Source organism: Urocitellus parryii, chromosome 7 (assembly GCF_045843805.1).
Source record: "Urocitellus parryii isolate mUroPar1 chromosome 7, mUroPar1.hap1, whole genome shotgun sequence".
Lineage (NCBI taxonomy): Eukaryota > Metazoa > Chordata > Mammalia > Rodentia > Sciuridae > Urocitellus > Urocitellus parryii.
In genome coordinates, this window is record NC_135537.1 from 69082577 (window position 1) to 69101819 (window position 19243).

Below are 19243 nucleotides of genomic sequence, written 5' to 3' on the forward strand. Positions count from 1 at the left end.
AAAAAGTCTTTTATGCCCAAGAGACCAGAGATTCATGGCAGGTTAATATTTCAATAACAGGCCACACTTAAAAAACTCTTGTAGTTGGTTCTTTGCGGGGGAAAAACTGTCCCAAAAGCAGCACTCAGTCACATTTAAGTAAAGGGAACTTAACTGCTCTTAATTTCTATCCTAAAACTTTTATGATTATAATTATCAAAAATTCAAGGATCTAAATAAAGGAAAATTTAATTTTACCTTTTGATACTGGGGATTGAATCCCAGAGCACTTAACTACTGAGTCACAAACCCAGCCCTATTTATTTTTTATTATGAGACAGGGTTTTGCTAAGTTGCTGAGGACCTCATTAAGTTGCTGAGGCTGTCTTTGAACTTGTAATTCTCTGGCCTCAGCTTCCCAAGCCACTGGCATTACAGGCATGTATTTCTACGTCCAGGGAAATACTTAATTTCCTTCTTTGAAATTACATGGAAGCTAATAATAGCATGGTTCCTTATAATAAAAATCATGTTTTCAAGTTAGCTATTTTGAATCTAAGAATATGTGTAGCAAATAAATCAGTACAAAAAATGTTTAAATAAATTAAGTTAGAAACAAGTAAAAGAATAAGACTTTGAATATCTCTCAGAAAAAACAGTGAGTCAAGTTCATGTTGTAGTGTCCTAAGGCTCATACAAACCAGTACTTACAAGTCTAGCTCATATTATCACTATTTCTGCTCACTTTCTATAGTAATTAAATTCTGCAGCTTATTATTCTCTAATATGTGAGGTTTTTTTTTTTAATGTTTTATCATTATACTCCTGGCTTCTAACAAAATGCCTGTACACAGTATGTGCTCAGAAACATTAACTGATTTACTCTTTTGTTCATCCATTTATTAAAGACCTATTATATATCAGGCATTAATAAATGACAGAATCAAATAACTGTCTTATGATATAAGAAATTATACTTTTGAAAGGCAAACAAAGCCAGAAATTTGAGGTATGCAGTTTTTCATGGGTTAGTTTCAAATTATGATTCAAGTTTGCAGAACACTTCCTAGATCATAGTAGCAAAGCCAGAAAACATAAACAGAAGGAAAGGAAAAAGAAAAGGAAAATTATATTATTGTAAAGGCTCACTGAATTTTGGCAAAAAAAAAATCATTCAACAAAGAAAACCATATATTCTGTTTTGGAAAAAGGACAGTTACTAAGGGTAGAAAATTTGACCTCTTTCAAAGGCTTTTAATTATAATAGTTTAATGACCCTGATGGCCAAGTTAAGAAGGTCTTCAAACAAAAATTCTTACTATTTTGTTTGTCTATTAACAATGAGGATTAATTAATTTACATTATAAGAATCCTTTGTAGTATTAAAGACTTCAATTTTCCAAAACTAGATCATTCAGCTTGCAGGTCTAAATGAACACTCCCCTGCAAATCACTCTTCAGATTCTTATCTATTCTTTTGTGTTCTTTTCATCCTTGGGATTTAAAACTATTCACTTTTTTCTGTTTCTACGATTTTTTAAAATCATATTTTTTACATTTGATTTGGAAAAACTAAAAACATCGGAGGTGCTTAATTTAAGGCCACTAATATTTTTAAATCATGGCAAAATGACCATCAATAATAAGACCAATTTCCTTTTTAAAGTAGATCTTCATCAATAATAAGACCAATTTCCTTTTTAAAGTAGATCTTCATCAACTCTAAAGATGTCAAAATTACCAGTTTTTGGATAAAAAAATCCTTCATAAAAGTGATAACTTAAAAAACATTCTTATAAAGTAAGTGTGGTATAATCAAGTTTGTTCTACAATGTAACCCTAATCCTTTTTCTGTAAAGTTCATATTTTCAAAATACAGATGAACCAATAAATTGTATTTTGGGCTCTTAGGATTTGGGCCTAAAAAGATTTTAGAACTTATGTCTCTGGACTTAAAAAAGACTTTCTCCCTAAACCAGAACAATGTGACAACATAAAACTATGGAAACTATGGCAAATGTGGTTTCCAGAAGCTTAAAAAGGTTTTATTTTAACTGTCCCTGTCTCCTTAATGGACAAACTCAAACACTCTACAGTTTTTTTAAGAGTAAGTTCTCTTAGGTTTTATTACATTTGACTTGCAGTTTTTAGAGGTCCAGCATAAGGCTGGTTTCAAATGGGCTATATTGACTCCAAAGTTACTTATAATATGAAAATATGAATTCGTTTATTTATCTACTCATGAATACTCATTGATCACCTACTATGTATGTAGAACTATTCTACAATGTTTTCATACCCTTTGGGAAACAATGTAAGGTATCTAGCAGTTTTGGAACTTACTGGTTTTCAAAACTTTTTTTTAAAGTATAATAACTCTACCCACTTTGTAAGGTTCTATAAAACAACAAAAGAAAATCCAAACACTCTTAAAAGTTTTAAGCTTAAAAACCTCTATCAAGCAAAAGAGTTAATGACTTACTTTGGATCTGGTGGTCCATCTGACAGAGGTTTCATTGACAGTTTACACAATGACCTGAATACTAGAAAGGCATCCTTTTGTAAAATGTGGGAAAACTTAGCACCAGGTGAAGGTCCTGAAGAATTTCCAGATTCCTAAAGAAGTTAATATATCATGAAAAGAAATGCATTTTCCAAGGTAAAAATACCTGAGTAATTCAATTCACTAACAGATGGGTTTCTTCCACCAGTTAGAGGGGAATCTTTATGAGGAATTTGCCACATTGCTTTTTTTTAATCTGATAAGCCATTCTCACACCTAATAATAATACCTTTTAAAGTATATTCTTTTAAAAGATTCCTTCTCCTAAAAGGAATTCTTAAAAACTATCCAGTTTCATACTACTAATGATAAAAACCTAGCACATCATGCCTTCACAAAATACCTATCTAAAGGCCTAAATTATGTTTTTTTTACTACATGCCACTGAGTGTTTTATACTTCTTCTTTATTTTACTTTTTATGTGCTGTGGGGAGACACATGTCAGTACAGACTCTTAGGACTATGTCTAAAAGTTGTTAACTGCTGAAGATCAACAAGACCAAGAAAACCTACTCCTCAAGATGGGAAACTAATCTAAAAAGATTTTTAAAAGCACAAAAGTATAAAGGAATGATTATGAGGAACTGTCATTACCATAGTGCTGGTTTCTTTGTAGCCCTTAACAAAGGTTAAGATGAAGTTGTCTAGATTGCTAAGTTTTTTCTTACCCTATAACAGTATCATCATCTTGTGACTATTAAAAATGTCTTTTTAAATGTAATTTCAATGGAGGTTGGGGGGTGATGAGCATAGATGAAATATACCTTCAGGTTGGAAATGCAAATATTAATATATGAGGGAAATAAACTGCTCTAATTTATATCAGTGAGGGGAAGAAAAAAAATCCAAGCTTCCCCCCCCCCACAAGCTGAAATCAGTTAGCAGTATCAAATGGAAAGATGTACTCTAAGGTGTTGGTAGAATAAAATTCTTGTCTCTCTCCCTGTCACCCAATTTATACCTGAGTATCATTAGAAGAGACAGACAATCTGTCATCAGGTAAGGATGGTGTATATGCAACAGAAATCGGTGTTCCTGGAATTCCATTTGCTTGTATATTTTCACTGTCACTACCATCCTCTATAGATCCAATGGTGCCGTCTGCACTTGCATTTATAGTAGTCCCTTCTCCCATATCTAGAACAATAAAAATTTAAAACATGCATTTATTTGACAACTGAAGTGTATTTTAAAAACACAAATTATTTAAAATAAAACAGTGGCAGAAAAGCACAGTGAAGTAAAATATATACTGGCATCATTTAAAGGTCAGCATATTTAATACCAAGTGAATGCCTCTGGCATACTTCCAAATATGACCCTTAAGTTGCTCTGGCAATGAAACACACTCCACTGATAAAATGCTACCCAGGATATATCAAAGCAGATTTTTTTTTTTCAGTCTACATTTGTGCTTTGTAAATTGGGTACTTATAAATTCTAATGCCTTGAGAAGTTAAAAGAAATTCATTGAAAAAAATATCCCATTGTCAAATAAGTTTAGAAGATACTGGGAAATAGGTTACTTTATTAAAGACTTTAGGTTGCTAATATGTACCAATCTCTCCAAAGGGGATATACAATATATAGTATTTTCAAAGTATGTTTTACCAAAAACCTCTCCAATTTTTTTAGAATACTTATTAATATCTCTAGTAACATACGTTCTTTGGACACAGCTGAAAAAGGATGGCTGATACCACTGAAGGCTCTTTATTATGTCATTCTGACTAATCAATACTTGGAATTAATAATCACAAACATATGAATTCTAGTAGAACAAACACAGAAGTACAAATACCATCAAGTTCTAGAACTCTACTAGGTTTAATGTATATTACCTTAGGAAAGAAAAAAGCAATATATCCATGTCTGTGGCCACAATTTAGTAGCTATCTGGTAAGCAATTGTTTCTTTGGTGCTACCAATGACAGAAACTATAACTTTGCATGAAGAAAACACACTTAGATTCTGGAATGTGATCTCTACCACGTCTCTATCATTTAACTACTTTTCTTTGGCATAGGCTTTTCATCAGCAACAGAGAAAATAAGGTCTACTAGGAATCACCAAAACACACCAACACATTACATAAAGAGCACAACAAGTAATCAATAAGTGTTAGTTATTACTGATTCTGTTATTAACTGATTACAATATATTAAGCTGGATGATTCCAAAGCATGTTTAGTAATTAACAAGCATTACATGAAAAGATATTCAGTAATAAAATATATTTGAGAAGCTCGACATCACACAAAACGAAAGTCACTTCTTCACAAGGACCTTTTAGAGTTTTAATATCATGTTTGACATGCTTTTATTATAACATGTGTTACACATAGAAAGAATGGGCTCCCTCATTGCATCTTGTACTATGACAAAGTTCTTTGACAACTCCAAAAATCTTTTTCCTTCCCTCTCATTTAAAGAGAGATACTCCTTTGAATTTCTAAGGTGATTTTCCATTGGCCCTTAAATCCACTCTGCTTAACTTTAGTATCTTTCTTCACTGAATATTCTTTTAATATTACATTTTCAATTTTGTTTATATAGCTAAATCTCCCATTGCCCAAAAAACAGTTGAACCTTTTCATTCTAAAAAAATCTTTCAACTTTTGGCATTCCTCACCTCTTGTCCATTTTTCTCCCTCTCTTTATCAAAGGAATGTGAAACTTTGATAAAGAGGACTTGTTCTAAACTAAAGAGACCAAAGAGACATAGTAAATGAGAGTGTAGATTCTGCACTTAAATAAATAAATAAATAAATAAAAAGGGAAAATGAACATACAAATATCTTTGGGACAAGTGGGAAAATTCTTAAGCATATGTATATTAGATATTCTTGAAATAGGATTAATTTTCTTAGGTGTAAAAATGAAATCATGATTATGTTTGATAATGCATTCATTTATTTAAAAAATACATATTGAGCTATTTAGGGGTCATATAATATATACAAGAATTTTCAAATGGTTCAGCAAAGACTTAGCCGTGCTGTATGTGTATTTAAAGACCCATAAGCAAATGTACCAAAATTGTTCATCAGTGAATACTGATGAAGGGCATTTACATACTCATTATTTTTTTTTTTTTGGTCTCTTCTCTAGATTTGACATTTTTCTAAGTAAAAAGGTGGGGGGAAAACCCTTTTACTTCATAGTCTACAGCTGTTAACATTAGGTGCAGTTAAACTTTTACAGTAAATATTTTATGCTTCAAAATCAAAATTACTCTAAGGTACCATCTCACTCCAGTCAGAACGGCAGCTATTATGAAGATAAACAATAAGTGCTGGTGAGGATGTGGGGGGAAAGGCACACTCATTCATTGCTGGGGGAACTGCAAATTGGTGCAGCCAACATGATAAGCAGTATGGAGATTCCTTGGAAAACTTGGAATAGAACCACCATTTGATCTAGCTATCTCTCTTCTGGGTCTATACCCAAAGGACTTAAAAAACAGCATACTACAAGTACACAGCCACATCAATATTTAGAGTAGCACAATTCACAATAGCTAAACTGTGGAATCAACCTAGATGCCCTTCAGTAGATGAATAGATTAAAAAAAAGTGGCATATAAACACAATGGAATATTACTCAACAATAAAAGAGAATAAAATCATGGCATATTCAGGTAAATGGATGAAGTTGGAGAAGATACTGCTAAGTGAAGTTAGCCAATTCCAAAAAAACAAATGCCAAGTGTTTTCTCTGATATAAGGTTGCCACAGTCTGGCTGGGCACAAAATCACTAGCCACTCACAGCCTTGTAGATTCAAACAGCAATTCTTTATTCCCGAACTCACACCGGCACTCTACAATCACGTTCTGGGGAAATCCACGTTCTCAATCCCGAGAGAACTCAACGGGAACTCAAGGAGCAGGATATGCCCTATTCCCAGCAGGGTACACCTTAAACCTGGAACCGCCCTAAACCCAAGGAGCAGGATACTCCCTAAACCCTGATCCGCCCTAAACCCAGATCCGCCCTGGTCCTTGAGCAAGGTCACCTTACTCAAGCATACATGCAATGTCACTGCAAATGACCTGGGTCCAAAGGCAAGCCCATTTCCACAATGGAGAGTCCTTCCTCTAAGCAACATGGAGTAGGCTGACAAGAAAATTTCGATGCGTCATTCCTACTTGGCAATGGCTCTCAGCATCTCCCCCCTTCTGATTAATTAAACAATAAGCAATGTGGCTTAAGGACCGTGCCTGGTAGGTTGTCCAATTCAACATATGGTGACTGACTTATAGTGGGTAGGAAGAGGGAGCATGGGAGGAATAGATGAACTCTAGAAAGGACAGAGAGGTGGAAGGGAAAGGGAGGGGGCAAGAGGTTAACAACGATGGTGTGATAGACATCCATTATCCAAAGTACATGTATGAAGACATGAATTGGTGTGAATATACTTTATATACAGAGATATGAAAAATTGAGTTCTATATATGTAATAAGAACTGTGATGCATTCCGCTGTCATTTAAAAAACAAAAGCAATTAAAAAATATTTTATGCTTCATAGATCATACAGCCACTGTTGCAACTATTCAACTCTACCTTGGAAGTGCAAAACCAGCCACAACAGACAGTAAGAAAACAAATGAACATGACTGTGTTATAATACTTTATTTAAAAAAAAAAAAAAAAGGTAGTGGGCCAAATCTGGCACATGGGTCATGATTTCTTTTTCTTTCTTCCTTGAGTATAAAGTGGTTTTTTAAAAATTCATACTTTTCTTTAGTCTCTATATTTTCCAACTTAATAATCTTATTGGCTTCAACTACTAATTTGAACACAATAAATCCCATCTATAGCACTTCCCTTGATATTTCTTATGCTGGAGCTCTATTTCCTATTACATATTTCACAATCATTTCCACATGGATGGCCAATATGAAGATCAAACACAGTTTGCCAAAATAAAATTAGGTCAGGTGTGGTGAAGCACACCTTTTATCCTAGTGACTAAGGAGGCTGAGCCAGGAGGATTGAAAGTTCAAGGTCAGCCTTAGCAAATTAGCAAGGCCCTAAGCAACTTAGTGAGACCCTGTCTTAAAAGAAAAGGGGGAAGAAAAAAAAAAAAAGACCAGGGAAGTAGCTCAGTGGTAAAGCATCCCTGGGTTCAATCCCCAGTTAAAATAATAAAGAAAAAGTAAATATTAAGTAATATTAACATGATTCAATTCTACCAATATCATCATATGCATTTAATCCATTTAGGCTCAAAAACTGAACCGCCCATGTTAAAAAGAGTTATAGCAGGCCTGTTACTGCCAATCCTTAAAAAGGCCTACTGCCAAAGTCCCTTTGATGCAATACACATTATCTCCCTTATCAACCATTTTTGTCCCCACTTTTGACAGTTATGGTTTCCTATTCAGGCTGAGACTACCGTGCTCGTCTCCTATTGAACTTATTTTTCATATTTAATATCTTAGAGCATAGTTCTCTTCATTTAATTTCTCAGCCATAAAATCTTCGATGGTAATTTATCTTGTCCTAGAATGAAGTTCAAAATATTAAACCTGAAATTTATAACCTTCTGTTAGTTTGCTTCAAGCTACTTCTATATTTTTTTCTATTGTATGACATCACATGTACTATACTCAGGCAAACCACCACCTGCCAATTTCCAAAAGTAGACTCTAGACTTTAGATAAATACATGAAATACCACTGCTCTATACCTGCATGAATTCACAGTCTCTTGTGTCACCCCTTCTGAACCATTTTAGCTAGAAATAATCATTTTTCCCTAAATTTTTATAGGATTTTAAAATAGAATTTTTGATTCTAATGAAACACACACACACACACACACTCACATGCCATTCTACTTCAGAGCATGGTCTACCTTGGCTTGAATTTTTGTATTCTCCCTACATAGCCAAATAGCTGTATACACTCCATAAGTACCTGCTGAATAAAAAGATGTATTTAAAAAAATAAGATCAAGCAATAGATGAATGCCTGCTTCTGGAATTATACTAAAGAAGGAAATATATTCTTAGAAATTTTATAAATGGGAATTAGGTATAGTTGAAATGCTGACACTATTATCTAAGATTCATACTATACGTTTAATCCCATTTCTAAAAGTATACATAAGCAAGGGACGATGTTTAGCCCTGTGTAAGATATCATGAATTAAAGAAAGTTCAGCGGATTGTTCTCAAATCTAACCCAAGCTACAATACTGTTCATAAAAAACTTGGTGAAATTCATAACAAACTTTACAACAGTTTTACAGATAATTATATTCGATCCATTAGATAGGTACTTACTCTATGTCAACTACTAGTCTGTGATAATAAAGTCATAAGAAATCATGTTTATCTCCAACAGATACAAAATATTCGAAAACCAAAACAATTCAAGTATTTTCTAGGTCATAAAATTTAGCATATTTAGGATAATGGGAAATATATTCTTGCCTCTCTTTTACCAAGAACTAAAACTTAAATGCAATCAATGTTTTTATTGGGATGGAGAAAACAGGTTTTTATAAAAGAACATAACTGAAGTCAGAGGAGAAAAGGAATACTCTTCTATAATCAGAGATATTAGTCCTCCCTTATGTATGGATTCACTTTTTACATTTTAGTTATCCATGTTTAACTCTAATCTAAAAATATTAAATGGAAAACTCCACAAATAAATAATGCCTATATTTTAAATTGTGTGCTGAGAAGTGTGATGAAATCTCTTGCTGTCCCACTCAATCTCACCTGGGATAAGAATCATCTATTCCTTTGCTTAGTGTATTCATAGGACATATGCATCCCATATATTAGTCATTTAGTAACTGCTTGGTCACTGGATCCACTATCACAATAACAGAGACTGTATTCAAGTAACTTTCATTTTACTTAATAATGGCCCCAAAGCACAAAAATAGTGATGCTGGCATATCATATATGCTGAAGAAAAGTTATAAAGTGCTTCCTTTAAGTAAAAAGTAAATTTTTTCAACTTAATAAAAAGAGAAAAGAATACCAGATGTTGAGGTTGTCAAGGTCTACAGTAAGAATAAATCATCTATCCTTAAAATTGTGAATAAAGAAAAAGAAAGTCATGCTAGTTTTGCTGTTATATGTCAAACTGCAAAAGTTATAGTGCATGGTAAGATGGAAAAGACATTAAATTTGTGTACCTATGTTCAAGAAAAAACAGTATATAGAGTATATTTGGGTTTGGTATTATCTGGTGGTCCTAAGTATCCACTGGATTGGGGTTATCCTGGAAAGTATCCTATGTGGATAAAGGGGGGCTACTGTTATTTTTTTAGACACACATATAAAATCACCAACTTGGAGAAATGTCTTATAATTTTGCATTTTGGGTTCCACGTATTATATGGTCTTTATGGTTAGATGAAATCCCATAAAACAGAATAAATTAACTTCAAATGTCGTGTATTACCTCCAACAACAATGTTCACCATTTCTTCTACAATGCTCTGTACAATGTCTTGTGGCTTCTCCTCACAGTCATGGTTTTCTCCATCATATATCATATCATTTTTAGATAATGCTTTAAAAAAATTCAAGAGAACATTAATTTTTTGTAAACTTTTACTAAATATGTATGATGAAAAAGTTCCTTAAAAATGAAGAAAAAAATCAAAAGTAGAAGCAATTACATGTTAAATCTTCAAAATTTATAAACAAATCAAAAAAAATATTTTTCAAAAGCCAATTTTAAAAATAATTCACTTAACAATCTATTAAATGATTGATTTCCCAGATTATTGCTTTTAAGAATAAAACTTTTAAGTGTTCTGAATGAAACATTTTAACATATCTTATAAATGTTTACTTATACTTGGTATACAAGCTATTTATTACTCTGTGTCAAATAATATATTAACTGTAATTAAAATCTGTTTTGATTACTAATAAGATCAACATTGTACTAGAGTACAGTGAGATCCTTAAAGAGGCAAAGACAGGGCTGTTTGGGCTTCCACCAATGCATTCCTTACAATTTCTTCCCAATAAAATCTTTATTTCCAATGTAAAACCAAATTTGAGAACTAAAACAAGAATTAATTCTCCAATTTAATGAAAAGCAAAAACAAAATAAGCACTGTGGATCAGAACTTCTGAATAGCCTAAGAGAAGTTGATGAAGATAAAAATAAGATTTCAGTTAAATTTTCTGAAATGCTGAAAATAAATGATGGTGGCTCAACTAGCAAGTTAAAATGCTTTGGGATCTGGGAGTCACAGTACCACACCAAATGGCATCATACTATAAATCTGGTAGTGATGATGTCTCTACCTCTCCATATTCCCACTACTGTAAAGGACCACTATTTATAATTCTGGCTTCCAAAAGCCTGTGCCCCCTATAATTTCACCATTCCTAATCTACCGTCTGCTACCTTCTACAAAATACTGAATATCACAAGAGAAAACTGATAAATTGCCTGAGTCTGAAAATTAAGAGTTTCAATTATAACTAAATTTACAGTCATTATTTAGAAGTGTGCACAAAATGATCAGTGAATTTAAATTCTCACTTAAAGTAAATGACAATAGATTAGATTAATAGTGACTAATATTTATTACACATACTAATAGCTTAGAGAAGTTAACCATTATGTCCTAAGTCACACAATTAAGTAAGTGACAAAATGTGCTCTAGAACATGCTCTCTGAACCAAGTGGTCTCAAGTAGAATTTTCATTTTTATCAGCTATTGGGAGGAAAACACCTTTATAATCAAAATAATCACAATAATATTTTAGTAAACTATTTCTTATTTATTATTCTGTGTTTTACAAGTTACCTACAGTTATGTCATACACACCCAGTAAATGCTCCCACTTCTTGGTCTTAGCCCATGTAGTTTCCTCTACTGAAAACGTCCCACATTTTCTAGCTTGCCAATTGTGACTCCTATCTATCATGATTCACCTAACATATCATTTTTCTATTAAGCCACTAACTCTCTTCAGCACAACTGTCTCAGGCATACTTTCAAGAAACGTATCACACAGTATATTTCTCATTTATGCTCACCTGACCCTCCAGGCAGGATAGGAACATATTAAAAACATTCTATCTATAATATTAGCTCCAGATCCTAGCACTGTGTCTACAACACTGGGTGCTCAATGAATGAATGTTTGTCGAATTTATAGGTAAATAAATGAAGGAATAAATAAAATCTCCACTTTATCAGAGATTACCTCTTTTAATCAGCTCCTTTTCAAATGCACAGTGAATGGTAGGGGTGATTTTGGCAAAAGCAGACTAGGCAAATGTAAATCACATAATTAAGTATTGTGGATTCACTACTAGCTTCACTACCGTGAATGGGTGGTTTATCAAAATCATCCCTATTCAAATAAATAGTAAAGTACTATTTAAAAAGAAAAAGTAAAAAGGCATCTATTCATGCCACTACCAAGTTATGGAAAAGATGTGGTTAAAAATCAACAACTGAAAATACTGAAATCTTTCTAAAGCATTGCATGTTCATGAGATGCTACTGAATGCATAGTCAACTCAAATGAACTTTACCACCTAGTATGGAAAAAAGTCACAATTACTTTTAAGTATCTGATATCCATTAAGTCACATTTCTTCATCAAAATTTCTCATTCCTAAGCATTTCCCTTAATACACACACAACCCCGCACCCCCTTCTCAAGATTACTTTCAGCTGCAGTTGCCTGATCAGCTTCAGTCTGCTCATTTTCTGCACTGGAAATATCAGATCCATTTTCAGGCTCTGTGTCATCCTGGAGACTTTTATCCACATCGTTTGTATGGGGGTCAAGGTCCCCTTCATGTTCTTGTGATATATGATCAACAGTCTGAGGTGGCAAATATCTAAGTTGAGGTGATTCAGGCTCATGATGGCTTACTGGAGACTGTAAGAGATGATGATGCTGTCGATGCCTTTCTTTCTCCATTTGTTTGGCTTCTTGCAACTAGAAAAAAAGTAACAATTTTCAATATTGTAAAACAAACAGTTCAAAATCTAGAGGAATGTTGTTTCATACAACTAAAAATCCTTTATGTAAGTTGTCACCTTTTCTTTAAGCTTGGAAATTGCAGCCCACCAGAAACAATACAAAATATATTCAAAACAATAATGTTTACTCCATAGGTGGCTGGAAATTTGTGCATAAAAAAACACTTGAAAGACTTTTACCATATACCCTTTTGATTATATTTGTTATTTAATGTTGTGAATGTATTAATTAAATGAAACAATTTCTAAAAAGCCTCATAGTAATAACTGGTTTATTGCTAACAATGGATTTACCTAAAATCAAATAAAAATTTCACTAAAGGAGAAAAGAGTAGATGAAAAACATGTATGTACACATTCACTTTTGCTTATACATATTGAAATAAAGTATAGAAAGATTCACAGGAAACAAGAAATAATGGTTACCTACAGAGGGTGGGGATCAGGAAATGACCAAATGGGAAACAAACAATAGGCAGCAACTTTTTGGTGTATAGCTTTCTGTAGCATGTTCTTATATTACTTTGTCAAAAATCTTTTAATTTAAAAACAACAAAATTGTATTTGAATAAGTTGCAATGAGGGCTTGAATTATTCTGCCCAGTCACCTAATAAGTATGACAAATACTGTGCTTAATAATGTCTGATTTTTATTTTAGCAGACCTGTCATTCTAATGTACATAACACTATCTATAAAGCTGGCTTACTTGCAAGATACTAAAAACATCAATCAGGATCACAGGGTTTCTTTTTTAGCACTTTATTGACCTTCACATATCTATTGTAGTCCTCATGACCTGAGAAGAATTATTTTAACAGAATTTTCACAGAATTTTTACATTATCAAAATGAACATTTCAAATTTTCCATCAATATTCCAAGTCATGGAACTAAGTACATGAATTTATAAAATAAATCTGAATCAACAGATTTTAATGACTAAAAAGATAGGCAAAGCCTTAAAAATCTATATAGTATAAATTTCTTATTTTACTGAAAAGGAAAATGATGAGCATGTCTTGTTGCACAATGAGGATGATAACAGAATTCTCAAACCAATACTTCAGCCCATTCATGGAAAAGTCCATTTCCAAATTAACAGTGAGAAATATACGACTCACAATCCAATTCCACTCTTGGCCCAATTTTAACCAATCTGCACCATGGCTTTTTGGGGGCAAGCACATGTTCTGGAAAAAAGACATCAAATTCTAGCTTTTTTCACATATTCCAAAACTGTTAGAAACTTTCGCAAAATCTTTTTTTTTAATTGATTGTTCAAAACATTACAGAGCTCATGATATATCATCTTTCATACATTTGACTCAATTGGGTTTTGAACTCCCTTTTTTACCCCAAATACAGATTGCAGAATCACATCTGTTACATACTCACATTTTTACATGATGGCATATTAGTGACTGTTGTATTCTGCTACCTTTCCTATCCCCTACTATCCCCACTCCTCTCCCCTCCCATCTTCCCTCTCTACCTCGCAAAATCTTAAAAAAAAGAGAAAAATGGTTTTTTTTTTATGAAAATAACATTCTCTATACATTTTTGTTCTCAGCATCAGAACTACTAACATTTGGGGTCAGGTATTTCTTTGCTATGAAGGCCTGTTCTGTACATCACAGAGAAATGTGTGAACTCTTTCTACAATATTCCAGTAGCAGTGTCCCTGCCCACTGATTTTGAACATAAAATATTTTCTCCTTTGAAAAAAATTTTAAATTAGCATTTTATGATTAAGTCTAGGTTGATTTTATTTTGTCAACAGTTTTATGTTATATGTACAACCACAATACACCAATAAAAAATGTGGCGAAAAAAGAGTTTTACATTAGGGGGTCAAGGGAAAGAGTGAAGTTTAGCAATAGTATATTGAAATAAACTAGACCTCCAGCTAGGAAGATTTTAGCAAATATAGAAGTTAAATTATCTGTGTCCCTTTCTCCCTTATGTCTACCACCTTTCCACTTTTTAAAAATTATCCATGACATAAAACATGCTCATGCTTTTACCACAATGCAGTTACATATTTGAGTGATTATCTGTTTAAGGTTCATCTTCCAATCTGTAAGACCTTTGAAGGTGGTGGTCAAGTCAGTTTTGCTCATCACTAAATAACTGAAGCCTAACACAGTGCTAGGAACATACAAAAAAATTCAATAAAAACTTGTTGGAACAAATTAAACCAATAAAACTTAAAAATTGACAAAATTATTTTCATTCACATTACCAAAAATGCAGCAAGATCACTTTTGTGGTTGCACAATATCAGAACTAAACTAATGCCAATAAATAGGAGAATAAAGGAACAGACTATAGCATATCTTGGAAAACTATACATCTCTAAGAAAACATGAGGACAATCTCTAAGAACTGACATGGAATGTGCTTTCCAGGACACACTTTTAGGTAAAAAGATCAAAATACAAAAGAGTATCAATAGCAAGTGTGGTTCCCAGCCTTTAAAATGGCTATCAATGATGTGGCTTTCTAGTCTACTTGATTTTCACTTCCTTGTGTAGTCCCCTCCACTCTAAACTAAGCATAATCTATGCGAGCATTTCTGATTATAAGGTAGACATTACAGCTTCTGTCTTGTCACTCTCTTTCTTGAATCGTTCTTTCTGGGGAAGTTAACTGCAATGTCAGGAGCAGCCCTTGGAGACATACAAGGTATAGAAGTTAAGGCCTTTCCCCAAGAGATCACATGACTGTAGCCCTATCTGATACTCTGATCCATGCAGCCAGTGGCAACCTTATTCAAAACCCAAGCCAGAAACTCCCACCTAAGCTACCTGCGGTTTTTGTACACTTCGAAACTGTAAGAGGTGATCTTTGCTATTTAAATCTAAAATGTGAAGTGATCTGTTATGCAATGATAGATAACTAATATAATATGCTACCTTTCATGTAAGAAAGTGACACAGGATGCAATATGTGTATCTACTCATTTGTTAAGAAATGCAGGAAGGATAAGAAAAACTAAACAGATTAGCTGCATTCAAGGGGTTGGAAAGAAATAAGGCAGAGAAACAGGGTGATAAAAATTAGAAAGGAATGGGACTTCTCTGAATATACTTTTATACAGCTCTGATTCTTAAATCACAGTAATATTTTATAAACTCCCTAAATAGAGAAGTAAAACTATTTGGGATGTGAGGGTTTCTGAAAATGAAAAAAAAAAAAAGTTAACAAACCAAGGTAAATGTATTTTAAAGAGATAAAATTTCCTCTTTGAAGTTGAGGAGTGTGGGGAAGAAAGGAACTAACATAAGTATCTTTGGAAAGCAGAGTTTGAACATATAAAAATCAGAGAACTTTGCTTCTTCCAATGGTATATGTTAGCATTTCGAAAACTAACATTTAACAGGATTGAACAATCAGTACAGTGTAGAAAATTAAAGCCAGATTTCTTACTGTTTAGAGAAAGAATTTACAAATAAGGGATAAAGTTGGAATGAACCCTAGGTGGTTGTACTGAAATCAAAAATCAGTACAAACACATGGTTTTTCATATATACAGATAAATAGTAATATATAGTGTATGGAGATGGGCATGGTAGGGATTAGTTTACAGGCATCTATTTTTATATGCTGAAGGCCTAGAAGTAATAACACCCTATAGACAATGAACACACTGAGCACTCAGATTTTGGTTTCCAAATATCATTCTTCAATTGAAGAAGTGAGGGCCCCTAGTTGAAGTGGTTGATTCCAGTGCTGAAAGAAGTAAAATTAAAAATGAGCATGGAATATTCTGAGATTCCAGAAAAGGATGCAAGTATTTGAAAAAGATGAGGGCTTATCAAAGGACGCAAGGCCAAAGCTAAAATAATATGGGTAACACACAAAGTAAATAATGACAGTATCAGATTATAATACAATCTGGTTAAATGAATATACATGAGAACAGATTGCCAGAGTAGCCAGAGTAAATAACTGAATAAATAAGTAAATTGGGAAGGGAGAGAAACTACAGTTAATTAATACAGAAGGAAAAAGAGAAACAAAATCACCATTACAGAAAAACCACAGAAATATGTTGCCAACAAGATCTCCTGTTGGGTACCAGAATTGTGGAGTATGGGGAATCTGAGGAGCAGCAGGATATCTACGCAGTCTTAAAATATCTTTCCCAAGACATTTATTAAGTACAGGAGAAAAACTAGTAACTTTATAGTGCAGGAATCTGAAAGTTCTAAACTTAACCATGTGGTCAAAGTTACCACCAATAAGAAGACATATCAACATCATCAGTTCCTAACATAATACATAAAAAGGCACATTATTTCAGAGATGTTTTAGCAAAAACACATTCAACCTCATTCTAATTGTGAGAAAACAGGAAACAAAGCAAATTTGGGGATACTGGACCAAAAAACCTGACTAATACCCTTCAAAAACAGCAAAATCACAAAAGATATGGAAAGATGGAGGAATTATCAAGAATCTGGAGAAGACTAAGACATAACAACCAAATGCATACTAAATGTAACATGGGATCCTATGTCAGATCACAAATAAAAAAGAGACATTAGTGGGAAAAACTGGTAAAATTCAAGTAAGGTCTGTGGTTTAATTATTAATGTTGTGTCAGTATTAATTGTTTTTGTCAAATTATACTACCATTGGGTAAGATGTTAAAATTAGTTCAAAATGAAAAGTTGGAAGTTGGTTTTTAACTTTGAAGACCTAGGCAATAGAACACAAACTAACCAAACCCACAAAATAAAACCTAAATGATTCTTTAGTTGTTGACCTCTACCAACCAATCTGAAATAGTTTTAAGTATAAGGAATATAAGACCTTTAATACACAAAAGAAAAGATATATTTAATCATTATCAATATAGATCTTCATATGTAATTTTGTATATGTATCTGTATGTAATTTCCAATATGTAATTATACACCAGAACAGATTAAATTAAGTAGTTTTATTTCTACATTACACTCTACTAAGCTAAAAATTCAGTAAAAGTTTCAATTCATAAACACTTCCCTGAGGAAGATGGCAACCAATATTTTTCACATTCTATTTGTGAACAACTAAAAATACACTTTGTCCAAAGTCAAACAAGTCAACAAACCTCAAAATAAAATGGAAAAAAACATCTACAGTAAAGAGAAAAGAGACATGTAAATCAAAGATGCCCTTCTTCACAGGAACAAAGATTTCACTATAATTACTTTAAACTCCTTTCTATATTTGATACTTATGGTGCTCTACTCCGTCTATTTTAAATACTTACTGCTTGGTTTTCCATGCGTGCAAAGATAACATTTAGCATCTGAGTAAGAGTAGCTTTGGCTGTTGTCTGATTGATGAGATTTTTGCTTGCTAGATAGATATTGTAACATGTTCTCACAGCTTGCAGTACAGTTCCTTCGTGAATTTCTATGTGTTGTGATGTGACTGCAGTAAGTAAAGCCTTAAAAAAAAAAAAAAGCAAAGTTAAAGCAATTTTCTGTATCCAGAGTGTTAGCAAAACTTTTTAAAAAATGAAATTTTTCATATTAAAATTAAAACTTACAGAAACAATTATTGCTCTCAGGTAGCATATACAGAATTTTTACCTGCCTTGAATATGTCATCAACTGTTAAAATATTTGATGTTTTCCTCAGGGCAGTAGTTTCCACATTATCTTCCCCATTGAAGAACACCAGAAAAACATTTTAACTAATATGTTTTAACCTAGGTTTTATTAATATAAATATTATTTAATTAATTTAAATATATGACATTTGAACTCTCATGTCACAGTAGAGCACAAATACAAACTTTATATACTCTATTAAACTAGAATGTCAATTATGGAGGATAAACACTGCCTTTTTCACCACCAATTTTCTGATATCTTTTTTACTGACTGGAGTCAACAAATGTGTTGTTGAAGACATTAATGAATTTTTAGAATAAAGCATTTAAAATAATTGTAAGGTGACTTCTCCAATAAAGTGATCAACTTTCATACATGTGAATTTTCACATGGAATTGGAACTTGGAATTTTTCAAGTATAAACACTTTTTGGGGGGGCCGGGGGTAACTGGGATTGAACTCAGGGGCACTTGACTACTGAGCCACATCCCCAGCCCAATTTTTGTGTTTTATTTAGAGACAGGTCTTACTGAGTTGCTTAGTGCCTCACTTTTGCTGAGGCTGGCTTTGAACTTTTGATCCTCCTGCCTCAGCCTCCTGAGTCGCTGAGATTACAGGTATGTCCCATTGCGCCTGGCAAGTAAAAACGTTTTTTATCTTCCAGCTTGTCCAATGCTATGCATAGTCAGCATTAATAAATGTATACCTAGAGTAAACTCCAAAAGCCATCAAACTGCATATGATAGGTCAAAATAATTAAACTGTTAATTATTAAAATATTAAAACATTAAATTAAAATAAAATGTGTGAGGCAAATACAGCTATAAAATGAAAAGATTGAGAAAAGGCTATACACACATCAAGCATTTTATACATGTAAACTATTTTCAGAAGTACTATAGTCACTAAAATTTTACTGATATGTAACATACTACCATTGATAGACTGAAAACATGACTAGTTTTTCTCTATTGGAATTCAACCATCCAGGTTCATTATAGCTTGAACGTAAAATAGAGTTTTGCTGAGCAGGTTCAATAGACAGATACATACAAGGGAATCAGGAAAGCTGGTGGACAGTATTTCATGTGGT

General features: G+C 32.9%; 1 protein-coding gene across 3 annotated transcripts in view; it reads right to left on the reverse strand.

Moving 5' to 3' along the window:
- Nucleotides 1-19243, reverse strand: part of Arfgef1 (ARF guanine nucleotide exchange factor 1) — a 107760-nt gene that overhangs the window by 57698 nt on the left and 30819 nt on the right. For all 3 annotated transcript variants that reach the window (XM_026407757.2, XM_026407756.2, XM_077801425.1), the window contains exons 5-9: nt 17802-17981; nt 12217-12493; nt 9974-10084; nt 3505-3680; nt 2462-2595 (exon numbers count right to left, since the gene is read on the reverse strand). In XM_026407757.2, the coding sequence (XP_026263542.2) occupies nt 2462-2595; nt 3505-3680; nt 9974-10084; nt 12217-12493; nt 17802-17981 (878 nt within the window). The remainder of the gene's footprint in view (nt 1-2461; nt 2596-3504; nt 3681-9973; nt 10085-12216; nt 12494-17801; nt 17982-19243) is intronic.